This window comes from Pseudorca crassidens, chromosome 11 (genome assembly GCF_039906515.1).
Source record: "Pseudorca crassidens isolate mPseCra1 chromosome 11, mPseCra1.hap1, whole genome shotgun sequence".
Lineage (NCBI taxonomy): Eukaryota > Metazoa > Chordata > Mammalia > Artiodactyla > Delphinidae > Pseudorca > Pseudorca crassidens.
In genome coordinates, this window is record NC_090306.1 from 80590098 (window position 1) to 80604114 (window position 14017).

General features: G+C 43.4%; 1 protein-coding gene across 2 annotated transcripts in view; it reads right to left on the bottom strand.

Annotated features, from left to right (window-relative positions):
- TMCC3 (transmembrane and coiled-coil domain family 3) overlaps positions 1-4033 on the bottom strand; it is a 266192-nt gene extending 262159 nt beyond the window's left edge. The window contains exon 1 of one of the 2 annotated variants that reach the window (XM_067697564.1): positions 3930-4033. In XM_067697564.1, the coding sequence (XP_067553665.1) occupies positions 3930-3938 (9 nt within the window). In that variant the 5' untranslated portion in view covers positions 3939-4033. The remainder of the gene's footprint in view (positions 1-3929) is intronic. The other variant, XM_067697566.1, reaches the window with a different exon arrangement.
- Between the last annotated feature and the right edge of the window lie 9984 nt (positions 4034-14017).

The following is a 14017-nucleotide window of genomic DNA, read 5'->3' on the forward strand; positions in this document are numbered from 1 at the left end:
AGCTATGTGAAGAAGTGAAAGAAGAATCCAGCCCATGGCTTCTCTGGTGGTCACATGAGGTTCAAAGCACCGGGCAGAGTGGTAATGCACCAGGTCAGCCTCTCCTCGGAGAAACCCAGTTATTGGGCATCTTCTGTGCTCCCATTTTGAACATTCCCTATGCACCCTTTCATTCAGGAACACCAATGAAAATAGCCATTACTTTCCATTCTAGTAGAATGTCTTCCCTTCCTCTGCATTTACTGATCTACAACAGCTAAAAGGTTGCCACGTGCATCTTCTGAACAGCTAAATTATCTCTTCGGAAACAGAAAAGGTCTGAGGCAGGAGCAGGCAGTCTGTAGGCAGCAGAACATAGTGGCAAGAGCCAGGGCTTTGGGGTAGGCAAACCCAGGTACAATTCCAGGTCCAACACTCAGCTGAGTGGCCTATAGCAACATACTCAACCTTTCTGAGCTTGTTATTACGACATCTGTAGAATGGTGACAATAGTTGCTATTTCACAAGACTCTTGCTTAATACATGTACCACAGAACACGTTCACTGACTGTTAGCTATCTTCATTATCATTGGGGCATTCCAACCAAGGCCCAACCACCTTCTTTTCTCCACTTCTCTTTTTCTCTCTCTTGCGCGCACGCACTCTCACATACTCACACGCAATTAGCAACCTTAAATGTACATGAGAGGAGTCCTACACCTTCCTTCCTCCCACATCAGCAAGTTCAGTTGACTCTACCTCCGAAATATCTCCCCCTCTCTCCATCACTACTGCACTAAAAGGTGATCTCCCTTTACCACTACCATCCCCATACCATAATCCATTCTATGCACAATAGCCAAACTGATCTTCAAACAAGTAAACCAGACCACATCATTCTACTCTTCTCCTTAAAATTCTCTAAATAGCATCCCTCTGCATTTAGGCTTAAATCTAAATTTCTTACCATGGCCAAGAAGGTCCTATAGAACTTGGTCCCTTCATTCCACTTTCCCCACCCCTTATGCACCCCACTCTGCTTCAACTCTGATATCTTCTCTCTGTTTCTCACACAGGTGAAGCCTGTTCCTGCCTCAGGGCCTTCGCATTTGATGTTCCTCAGCCTGCAGCACTTTCCCTGAAACTTTGCATAACTGACTTCTTTTCATCATGTAATTCACAGTTCAAATGTCAACTGTTAGAAGTGTCTTCCTTGCCCACACACACTAAAATGGCTTCACTGCCTGATTCACTGCCCTTCCTGTAACAGAGAAGAAAAAACCTCACTCCATACTGACCTATTCCTTTAGCTCTAAACTTTGTGCTCTGTTACCTGTGCTTAAGTCATGCTGGCTCTGATCCTTTTGTAACAGAATGTTGCCTATAGCCTGAAATATACAGGATAGCCCATTCCCAAGGCTCTGACCTTTAAAGGTATAACACTTTCCCACTCATATAGAGATAAAAAGTTGCAGAACAGAAAAAAACATTTGTCTTGTTGAAGGTTTAAAGGAACATTGTGACCAGACCTACAAGGACAGCTGCAAGAACAAGGTATTCCGGCATCAAGAAGTTAGCAACAACCAGCCACACCTCCTCCCCTTTTAGTATAAAAGCAGCCTGAACTCTAACTCAGGTTAAGATGGTTCTTTGGGACACCAGTCCACCATCTTCTCAGTCTGCCAGCTTTCTGAATAAAGTTGCTGTTCCTTGTCCCAACACCTCGTCTCTCAGTTTACTGGCCTGTCTTGCGGCCAGCAGTACAAGCTTGGACTCAGTAACTATTCCATTATCCTGCTTTATTTTCTTCACAGCACTCGTCACTCTGTAAAATTATTTGAATATTTGTTTACTTCTGTACTGTCAAATTTCTCACCTAGAATGCAGTCTCCAAGAGAACAAGGCTCTTAGCTGTCATCTGCCCTCTGTACTCCTAGAGCTCAGCACAGTGCCTACTACACATAGTGTTTAATACGTATGCCTTAAGGTGGTGGTGGGTGCTCAAAGTGTAAATTGCTGAGCTCCAGTCCTAGAGGCTCTGATATAATAGGACTGAGGTAGAGCCCAGAAATCTGCATTTCTAGTGAGCATTCGTGGCTTCCATCCTAAAGCAGGTGATATGCAAATCTCATTTTAAAATACTCTGGTCAATGCCCTCCATCTCCAAATCTAGATTCTCCACCTAACACATCTTACTTAGGCCTACAGATCCCATCCCAGCTGCCTTCCTTAAGAACCCCAGTGGCACTCAAAGTAAAAGGAGGTTGCTGACCCCTAAATTTGGAGTTCAAACAACTAGCCCCTCCAATTTCCATTTCTGCTGCTCCACCGATGCCAGGCATGCCAACTAGCTGGCCAGTCTGGCTGCAATCCTATTCTCCCCAAAAACACCTGAGCAGGTTTGGACTCACTCCAAAGGTAAGCCAGGTAAATTTCCATGTCAGCTCACTAACAGGCTTTCCAGAGGCAGCTGGGGCCAATTCACACTTGCTCTACATATATTCACGCCAAACACCCCCACCAAACAGAACACCTAATAACCTGGCATCATCTGCAAAACAACAGGCCAGAGTTCCCTTTGAAGCAACCCAGCCCCCGAGAGGAAGAAATCTTTGGAAGGGCCACTCAGGTGACCAAATTAATGGGCACATACCTTAGTAACAAGGCAACCCCAAACTCCAAGCCAGAGACATTCACAGGCTCTGGTGAGAGTCTTAATCTGTTTTTCCCATTTCCTCTCTCAGCCTCGTCTCTTCAGAAAACACCCAACACCCTTTCTTTGGCACATAAACTGTCATCAGGGTTGGCCTTAGGAGGTCTGGGGAAATGTCATGGATATCTACCTGGATCTCCTTGAGTTTCCTCCACCCCTTCTTCTCCCTATAAGTGCCGAGATCCCGCGTTCGATCCAAGCAGCCTCTGTCCCCAAGATTAAAATCCAACCGCATAGTGGTACTGGTAACTCATGAAACCACCAACACGTTCGTGTCAGCCAGCTCCCTCAGACACGCAAGATCAAGCTGTGCGGGACCTGTGCGCGCGTGCTCTCCGGGGCGGACAACAAGCATCACCAACCTCAGGCTGTCCCTTGAGGTGGAATAAACCCTGCAGTTCAGCCTCTAGATTGGAGTTTTTCCACCAAGGGCTCTGGCTGGAGGGGAAAGGGTGTGCGCAGGGCCCTCACACCTGCCGTTTGGGAAGGAGCTGCTGCCGAGGGCGCCCCCAGCCCACGCGCAGGGCTGGGAGCCGGCCTCCGGGACTCGGCGCGGGTTCCGGTCGGCAAGCAGCGAGCGTCTGCCTCCCTCGCGCCGAAGGAGTGACTCGAGTTCACACTGCCTTGCGCCTAACAAACGCCGGAAGCGAGCGCGTGTCTAGAGGCGAGGGGTGACGACCACCTCCCCGAAACTCACACCCACGTCACTGCACTCTCACCCGCCCGACTCTGGGGCCCACCCCTCCCTGGAGTGTGCGCCGCGGGAGCCCGACCCGCGCCCGCCCGCAAAGTTTACGAGGCTCCCGAGGGAGGAGCGAGGCGCCAAACTCAGAACGCAGCGGCGAGCCGAGCCGGCTTGGGGGGCGCGGGGGAAGGGGTTCCCCCCAAAACAGAGGCGCGGTGTGCGGGGGAAACAGCCCACCGCGGCCCCGGGGAGGCGCGGGCAGAGAGCCCCGACGTGTCCGCGCCGCCGCAGGTGCCGGATGAGCCCGATGCCCTCGGGAGAGGAGAGACGCCAGGGCCCCCTGTAGCCCGCCGACGCTGTCCTTAGGGCGCCTCCCCCTACGCCCAGGCCACGGCCGCGGCCCAGCGAGACCGGCCGCCCAGCCCTCAGCCCTTCCCGCCCGGTTCCCCCGCGAGGCTCTCCCATCTCTCCCGCCGGCCCTGAGCCGGGCTGGAGGGGAGCGCTCTCACGCTCGCCGGCCCCCTCCCGCCTTCGAGGCGGGGCTCACTCACCCTCCGCATGGTGCCGGGACGGCCCGGGTCGGGTTCGGCGGCGCGGGCGCGAGGCGGTGGGTCGGGCGCGGCGCACGGCCGGCCAGGGAGTGTCGCGCTGCCCCGTCCTGCATACGCGTGCGCCGCGGCCGGCGAGCAGGCGGCGGCCTCCGCGGGGGCGGGGCGGGGGCGAGCCGACCGCAGGGTCCCCGGGTCCGCCCCGCTGCGGGCCGAACTCAGCTGCCTTCCTCCCCCGTCGCGGCGTCCCCACCTTCCCGGGCCGCTTCGCCCCTCTCCTCACCCGGAGAGGAGCCGATCCCCACGGCCACCCCAGCGCTGCGAGACGGTTGGAGTTGAACGTCCACCCTGCGGGGGACCCAGTTTGAGGAGCAAGAGGGGATTGTGGAGAACGGAGGAGGGAGTTCTCACCACTCTGAGAGGATTGATGCTTCTGTTCTCCCCGATGGATGGGAGGATGCCTGCCAGTGTCCCATCCTACTTTATAGATTCAGCGACTGTCTTTTGGAAGTCCTGAGCATTCATAAACCTTTTGGGGGGAGGGTTGGGGTGAGAGTTAAGAGTGGGAGACAGCAGATCAACCCGCGGCAGGAGGAAAGACAACCTCTCAAAACAAAGATGGTCTAGTTTTGTCCAGACGAACGAGCTCAGTGGGGGAAGGGGTCTGCATCCTCATTACGGAAGAACCCACAGGTCTTCCTGGCAAACCCCTGCCTGCAAAGCTTCCTCTTCACAGACAGCCTCCCCATGCCCACTCCAACTTCTTCAAACAACAGGGAAAGCCCATCCCTAAATGTTAATGCTGCTGGGAAAAGGATGATGGAGAGGAGATATATTCCTCCTGATCACGGAAACACAGCACACCTTGAGCCAGGGTATGCAGGATCCCAATCCTCAAGGATAAAAGTAGGATGGAATGATGTGTGAGGGTCTTCGGGTAGAAACCTGGCCTTTCTCTTTGGGGTTTCTACTGCTGAACAAAGTAAATCAAAGCACAGAACGCAAGGCAGCCTGAATTCAATTTAGAAAAAAACATCCCTTGTTTACCAAAAGATCCTTTGAAAAGCATACAAAGACGCTTGTGTTTTCAAATCGGGCTGTGCCAGGTAAGCAGGCAGACAGCAGTAGGAAAGCTTGTGCTGGGTAAACACTTGTAAGAACGTTTCAGCTTTTACATTGCCTGGCTGCCAATTATTCTGGCAGATCACCACTTACCACTGTCAAAGATACGCTGTTATAATTTTCTAACATTGATAGAGTGTCAGCAGCACTATAGAGACCAAATAGTAAACAGACTAAGTACTTCTATGATCAAATGAATAAAAATATTTTGTCTGGATTTCTCTTGGGTGCCTACCAGCACAGCTGAGAGTAGGGGTGACTGATGTAGTAGGAGAAAAAGTAAAGGAAGGAAATTAATGAAATCCGCTCTCCCCCCTTTTACTTTAATTTATGACCTGCATACATAAATACATGGGTTTTTTGCTCCCTTGATTTCAATCCCTTCAGATTGGTCTTTGATGTTTTGCCTTTGAGGAAGTAACAGTTATAGCAAATGTACTTACTTATGCACCATGGGCTTTACCTATGTTACCACTTTCAATCCATACAATCCTATGAAGTGTACTATGATTTTATGGTTTTTCAGAGAGAGCTACTAAGGCTCAGAGAGGGTAAGTAATTTGTCCAAGGTCACACAGCTTGTTAGTGGCACAGTCAGGATTTGAACTCAGGTTGTCTGACTCCAGGACCCATCCACTTAATCCCCATGCTTTACTGCCCTCCTGTGCTCTGCTTCACATAAAAGGTATAGCAGTGAAAAGTGTTATTCAAAGTAAATATATGAGTTCTTGTCATAGATCAAATTAGTTGCTTCCCATCTCTGTGCCTTGGCTTCCTCATCTGTAAGATGAGACCTTGGACTAAATAGATATGTTAAAGACCTATCCAGAAGTAAAGTTTTAGTTTTAGAGTATTACCATGTGAATATTTTGTGCTCAGCATTGTGGGAAATCTTAACCTGGGGGAACAGTGTTAGTAACGTCATTGGTTTGTATAATATCTCACCACAGCCCCTTGTTTTACACTGCTTTTGCTGCTTTCTACAACACCACCTCTCTCTCCTCCTTCCAGTGAATGTTCTTTCCTTTGTGAATGCAATTTCTAATCCAATTAATGTTAATTTCTTACTAAAGTTGAATATAACTCCTGGTGTGTGGTGTGAGGGAGTTTCAGTTAAGTAATTGTTAGGGTGATCTTCAAGCATTAGTTAGCCAGAATAATTTTTAAACTCCCCTCAGAAACCAACAATTATTCAGCTGTATCAAATAAATGACAACATATCAGATGCTAATGGAACATAGTCATACTGCTCATCTATGGAAATCCCCATGTTTCCAATACTATCATTAACTAACTTGAAGAACCAATTTAGAAGTGGAAATAGATTGAATCAGATTTTCCTCTTTTTTGCAGGGGAGGGTGAAGAGGAGGGTCTTTATTTCCTTTATATATTTAAAGCATCTTAAAAGTGTTTGAATAAGTTATATCACTAGTTCGTATTATCACACCTCCATTAATCTTCTAAACTCAGATGTATTACTATTTGTTTCCTTGAAAACCACCAAATATTTGAAAATATAGTATATTTTTTCTCCATTTTCTTTTTCTCAATTGTGTAACAATATCTCCACCAGTCACAAACAGTGATATTTAGCCCTCTTGATCGTCAGGCCAGATTTTTAGGTCCTCATCTTAAATACAGCAGGAAATGTACTAGGATTAGGAGGTCAACTTCTTTCATTATTTATTAACGTAGATAGGTATTTGATATAAAATTGGGCAAAAATGAATCAGTTTATAATTTCACATACATAGTAAATGAGAAATGAATAATTTGTCTATTTTTTGTCGATAGGAAATGTTACCAATTAGCATAACTTCTTACCAGTCTGTCATCCTCCATTTGGAAATTCATTAGTAATGGAATACTGTTTTTCTTTGCCAATGTTCTTAAATCAGAACCCTTCAGAAGGCATCTATTAAATACCTACTGTAAAGGACATACATTATTGGTTGAATCGATCCATAGTTCCCTGAAACAGATCAAGAATAATTTCAAGGAAAAGATATGGTCACAACTACATATACTGAATACTTCATATACCCCAGGCACCATGACAAGCCATTTTACATATATCAATCTGTTTCATCCTCACAAAACCCTACCAGACAGTTGTTATTATGTCCATGTGATAGGTTAGGAAACTAAGGTCTATCGTGATTAAACACCTTCCATAGGTTGTATGGCTAATAAGTAGTGCAGATCTAACCCAGATCTGTCTAACTCCAGAGCCTATGAGATTAACCAGTGACAGGTGGATGCTAATGTATCACAGACTCTTCTCTCTCTCTTGAACTTCTTCAAAGCAGTGGAAATGTGAGCCAAGAATTTTACATCCAGTAAAACTGACTTTCAAGTATTTATACTAGAATAGAATGGAGTTAACTAAGAAAGTGTTCTTGAAGAAGATGAGTCCTTGTCTTTTAAAAAAAGTACAAGATTTGAATTAAAAGAGTGAAGAATATTCTTGATAGGGGACAGCAGAATGGCCAACAAGCTGGAGGTGGTGACAGTAAAAAAAAAAAAACAAAAAACAACCAGATCTCCTAGGGAGTCCTGGGGCCCATGACTGGGGAGGTATGCCTGGTGGCCAGTTAATAAGAGGCTGGGGACACTCATCAGGGTACGATTATACACATTCCCTCCATTTTTATTTGCATTATCATAATCACTCAAAAGTATCCATTTATTTTGCTGTGGAAGGTCTGCGAGGCTGCTATGCCATTGTTTTTCTTCTTGCCCTGGTCAAGCCCTCTTTGACTTCTCTGAGCCACAACCTAGGAACTGGGCATTCCATTAAAAATTTTTTTTTTTTTTTTTTTTGGTGGCCTGAGGATGCATGGATGAATAGTGGAGAAGAGCTTACCTGGAGCTGTGTGTAGCCTTTGTTGGAGGAATCTGATTCTGCTTTCTTCTCTGAGGTTCTGTACAGGGTTCATTCCCTAACAGGTATTTAAAAAGACAAAATTCACCCACACTCCCACCCCTGATATTGTTTACAAATTTCCATATCCTTTCCCAGTCTCAGCTCAAATGCATATCTGCTTGCAATCTGTTTACATGGCTTTCTCTTCTGCTAGACTCTTTTAGAGAAGGCTCCTTAAAGAAGGAAGGGACTGTCTTAATAATTCTTACATCTCTACAGCCTATCACAGAATAGGCTCACAAAACAGGTACTCAGTACATGTTTAACAAAAGAATGAATGATGTTAAAACCATATTGGGACTTCCCTGGTGGCACAGTGGTTAAAAATCTGCCTGCCAATGCAGGGGACAGAGGTTCGAGCCCTGGTCCAGGAAGATCCCACATGGCGCGGAGCAACTAAGCCCGTGCACCACAACTACTGAGCCTGTGCTCTAGAGCCCATGCTCCTCAACAAGAGAAGCTACTGCAGTGAGAAGCCTGGGCACCACAATGAAGAGTAGCCCCCACTCGCACGCAACTAGAGAAAGCTCGTCACGCAACGAAGACCCAACGCAGCCAATAATTAATTAATTAATTAATTAATTAATTTTAAAAATACACATATTGTAGCCTGCTCCTTTCCATCGACAAAAAGTTTTCTATATTTTTACATGGCCTTAATAATTACCTTTATTGCTGCTTCTATGGACATCTCACTGATATATTTTATCATTTAACCATCCCTTCAAGTTGTTATTTGAGTTGTTTCTACTCTTTAGAAATTCTTTGTGAGTTAGTAAGTAGGGACATGACTTGATATAAACCAAGATTTAGAGGAGGATAATATGAATGTGGTTGGTCAAATGGTCCAGTTGTAGGGAGGCCAGTTAGGAAGCTCACTTCAGTCACACAAAATGGTGCTGATGAGGTGGCTAAGGCCAGGATTAGAATGGTGGTTGTGGAAATGGAAAGGGAAAAACAGTTTCTGCATCTGTTGCTAAAGCTGGAAAGATGTAATCATGGGTTTATCCCTATTTGGGGCTAAATATATGACAGACACTGGGGACATTGTTCTGTGTTGAAGGGCATTGTTTTAGCACCACGGACAGCTCCTGGGTTGTCAGGCAAGGGCTCTGGGTGGTGTGGGGCCATTATCGCTGTCTGATGGCTCCTTTTAATAAAAAGCAATAAATAACATTGATCACATACTCAGTGAAAGCTTTACATGCATTAAGGTATTTAACTGTCACAAGGAAGCAGGCACAAAAAGGACCCCCAAAGTCAGACGATGGCAAGTAAGGCAGAGCTAATTTCTGAACCTAGGTGTTCTGGCTCCAAAATCTATTGCACCATATTGTAAAAGAAGATTATAATTAAGTATGATAAATTATATGACAGAAAAATCAAAAAAGAGGGGTATCTGAACTACATAATGAAGGAAAAGGAAGGGAGGAGTATTCTGGGAAATTTTCCCAGAGAAGAGAACACTGGAACTAAGTTTTGAAGGATGAATGAGATTTAACTAGAGAAGATAGCTAATAGGCTACCTGAAGCCCTGTGTTGAGAAGGGTTCCGAGGCCAGATCCAAGCTCAGCAAAAAGCCTCCTGTGATCAATTAACGAATGAGGTAGAGAATGATAGGAGACCTGAGCTAGGGAGGTATGTGGGCCAAATAATGAGGGACCTTGGATGTAAGTTAAGATGTTTACACATTTTCCCTAAAAGCTATGAGAAACCACCAAAGAGTTTTAAGAAAGATGTGGCAGGATAAAATTTGCATTTTAGGAAAAGCATCCTAAGATGTCCTAATACCTAATGTAATGAACAAAAACTAGCTCAGAGAGAAGGCAACACGTTCATCCTAGATAAGGTGGGAACAGGGGCAAAGAGACCACATCCACTCTATAATAGTTACAAAAAGATCTGATTGGAGCCGCCTTTATTAAACAAGAGTGAGATGAAAATAAACTACATGGTGACCATGTAAATATGGTACAGTCAAACAAGGGAGGGATGGGGAGGAAGGAAGGTAATAGATGAACTATGAAGAAACCAGTCTGGAAGAAAACATAACACCAAGATACAGGAGCTCCCCAGGGAGTGCATTGCACAAAAAGGCCTTAATAAGAAAATGAATCTGAGAAAATAAGATCTCAAAATTGAGATGCTAAAATGACAGAGGGAGAATAAAGAGATTTCAGAGCTAAGGAAATGAATCAAGAACTGAAACAACACCATTATATATCTAATACATAAATTAGAAATGCCAAAGTAACAGGAAAGACATGATTGAAAATTGAATTAATGGCATGGATAAAAGGCTTGAGATAATTATGGCAAGTACAAAGGGAAAACGCAGAGGGAGTAAAGCAATTAGGGAGAAGATAATAAGGAGATAATAAGAGAACCAAGAGACAATCAAACATAAGGATAATTGGTATCCCTAACTGTTGTATAAAATCCAATAAATGCAACAAAATATTCATTCAGAAACACAATACAGGGACGTTTTTCCTAAAATGAAGGAAGAACTGAATCTGCAGAAGAAATTTTCCACTGTATACCAAGGGAAAAAAACTGCTTTGAACAAACATCAAGATGTAGCCTGGTTGTTACTAATTTTCTAGGGGAAATAATTATTTAGACATTGGGCAGAAAAGGCAAATCATCCATGGAGGTGGAGGTGAGTAGGGGTGGAATCAAGCTGGATACAAACTTTTCCAAACAGCCTCAACACCAGAAGACAATAAAACAATGTCTAGAGAGTTTGGAGAGAAAAAAGTATGACCTAGGAATATTACACCTAGCCACAGGTAGATTCTCATGCATGAAAGAACAGAGTAAAATACCCATGAGTCTTTCTTAAAAAAAAAAAAAAAATTAACCAATCAGGACCAAGAAGTGAATTTTTTAAAAAAGAAGCAGGAACAGAAGACACCAAGGTAAGAATTAAAAGTAAAAGAGGGGCTTCCCTGGTGGCGCAGTGGTTGAGAGTCCGCCTGCCGATGCAGGGGACACGGGTTCGTGCCTGGGCCCGAGGGGATCCCACATGGCTGCGGAGTGGCTAGGCCCGTGAGCCATGGCCGCTGAGCCTGCGCGTCCGGAGCCTGTGCTCCGCAGCGGGAGAGGCCACAACAGTGAGAGGCCCGCGTACTGCAAAAAAAAAAAAAAAAAGTAAAAGAGCCTGGGACTTCCCTGGTGGCACAGTGGTTAAGATGCTGCGCTCCCAACACAGGGGGCACGGGTTTGATCCCTGGTCTGGGAACTAGATCCCACATGCATGCTGCAAATAAGAGTTCACATGCCACAACTAAGGAGCCAGTGAGCCTCAACCAAGTACCGACGCAAGCAAATAAATATTTTTTTAAAAATGTGACTGGTTCTAATTGAGATGTGCTAAGTAAAAAATACACAATGGATTAAAAAAAAAAAAAGTAAAAGAGCCTGATGATGGACAGGTAAGCTATTTACATACAGAACTAAGACAAAGAACTGATGGAATTCTAGCTATGGAACAAAACGTAGATGTTACGAATCCTGACAAAAATAATAGAAAGATTTTACAAATCAGGAGGTGGGAGAAGGAGAGAGGGAAGAAGTAAAATGCTAATTACCTCATCTTTCACCTGCAGGGAACCAACTGCCATCATCTAAAATTGAAGCATAAATCAAGAGAAATATTGTAACTTCAACTTCTTAATGATTTCCTAAACTTCAACTTCTTAATGATTTCCTAAACTTCAACTTCTTAATGACTTCCTAACTTTTTTCTTAACCTCAGGAATGTCTTATAAAACACTTCTCCCATGGTGGGGATAAAAAGTTATCTGAAACTGCATTACTTCAGTTTAATTTTAGTTTTTTTCTTCTGTAAAAGTCAAACTTAAATTCAGTACTTCAATTAAAATAACTTTGGTAAATAATCATGAAATTCTCTCCATCTGTCTGTCTGTCTCTCTCTCCTCTTCCAGCTTTATATATAAATAAAAGAGACCTTGAATTATGTTATTATTTCTGGGTGGTGAGATGTTTTTCCAGTTTTATTGACATATAATTGACATATAACACTGTATTAGTTTAAGGTGTACAACATATTGATTTGATATACATATATATTGCAAAATGATCATCACAATAAGTTTAGATAACACCACCTCACATAGTTATAATGGCATGATTTCCTTCTTTTATGGGTGGTGAGATTTTGAGGAATGTGCTGCTTTTATTCTTTGTACCTTTCTGTATTGCCTGAAATTTTTGGTAAGGAACAGGTATTTTTATTTAAAAATAATTACCTTTTTATCATAAATGAATATGGCTGCTCTATATGACTGGACATGGAAAGATGTCCATGACATATTGCTGAGTGAAAATATTGCTAGTTTCAAAACTGTATCTACAGTATATTGTCATTTAGGTAAAACCTACATAACATTCATGCTAATATAAAAGTCTGAAAAGACAAACACCAAAATGGTAACCGTATTTATCTCTGAAGTTGGGATAAAGAATTAAGAGAAGCGCTTATAATTTCAGTATCATTTAAAAAATCTTTTTAATTGAAAATGAAACACAGATACAAACACAAACAAAAAGCAAATGTGCAGCTTTTTAAGTTACTAAGGCGAACATCCTTGTAACCACCGCCCAAGTCAATAAATATAACTTTGTCAGTAACCCAGAAATCCCTCTGGTGCCCCATCCCCTTTCCTCCCCACAAAAAATTAATATTATCCTGACTTTTAAAGTACTAATATCCTTACATTTCTTTATGGTTTTATCACTCAAGTACACATGTTCTTAAAAACACTGATATGTTGTTTGTCTCTTTTAATCTACAGATTCCTCCTCCATTCCTTTCTTTTCCTACATCGGTTGAAAAACCCTGGGGCATTTGTCTTGAGTTTTCCACAGTCTGGATGTGGCTGCTTGCACATTATAGCGCACTTTAATTTGTTCCTCCGTCCTCTGTATTTCCTACAGAATGGCAACTGGATCCACATTCTCTTTGGCAAGACTACAGGTGGTACTGAGCTTTTATCAAGAGGCATAGCATGTCTGCTTGTCTCTCTTTGGGTGATGTTAGCAGCAATTGATCAATACCTTAATCCGTTGACTTTATAAGGACTGCAAAATATTTCTACATACCTCAATAAAAATAAGAACTATAAAAAAAAAAGATTTCTGAGGAATTCCCTGGCGGTCCAGTAGTTAGGGCTCCACGCTTCTACTGCAGGGGGCACAGGTTCAATTCCTGGTTGGGGAACTAAGATCCCACAAAAAGGTTTCTAGTTCTACACTTCTTTCTCATCCATTAATTGAAAGGCTTTTATATAGAGATAATTTCCCCCATTGGTTACCCAGTGTTACAATTTATACAGAAAAGGCAAGATAATTGTTTGACTCGGCTTTCTTTACCGGTTCTCAAGATAATGAATTGGTTCCCTATCATCTTCTGAAAGTAATAAATTATTTTTTAATATTTATATGAATTCATTGGTTAAACATATTTGGTGGATTTTAATCAATTGCAATTATTATCCTTTCTGAAGGCTCCAATTGTCTCATCTCTGGCCAGTAAGAGCCTCTTCAATTCGGGTTCTGAGATTTTTTTGTTTTGCCTTGTCCCTAGAAGTATTTGATACCTTCCTCGCTATCAGGTATGACAGAATGGTCCAGGCTCAACTGGTACATTTTCTGTCCCAGATAGGAATCAGCTATTTCTCTGAGACTTAACCATTTCTCCAAGAAGCCTTAATTGAATTGAGTGGTAAACTGTATTTCAAGACCACAATATTGGTACTAGGCATGCTCCATGTTTCTGCTTTCCTCACAAATTTTAGGCGTCTGGATGTATATGATTTATATATAGCCTTATAGTCTTAGCTCTGTCCCCTGAAGAGGCCTAAAATCTATATACAATCTACAGACGACAGGCTATATAAACATAAGTCATGTAGACTAAAGACTCTCTCTCCGCTTAACTCTGGGCTGTTTTTCCCTTCTCTACTGTCTACCTCCACAGTTTCTCTTCAAGGCAATGTCCTATCCTGAAAAGGATCC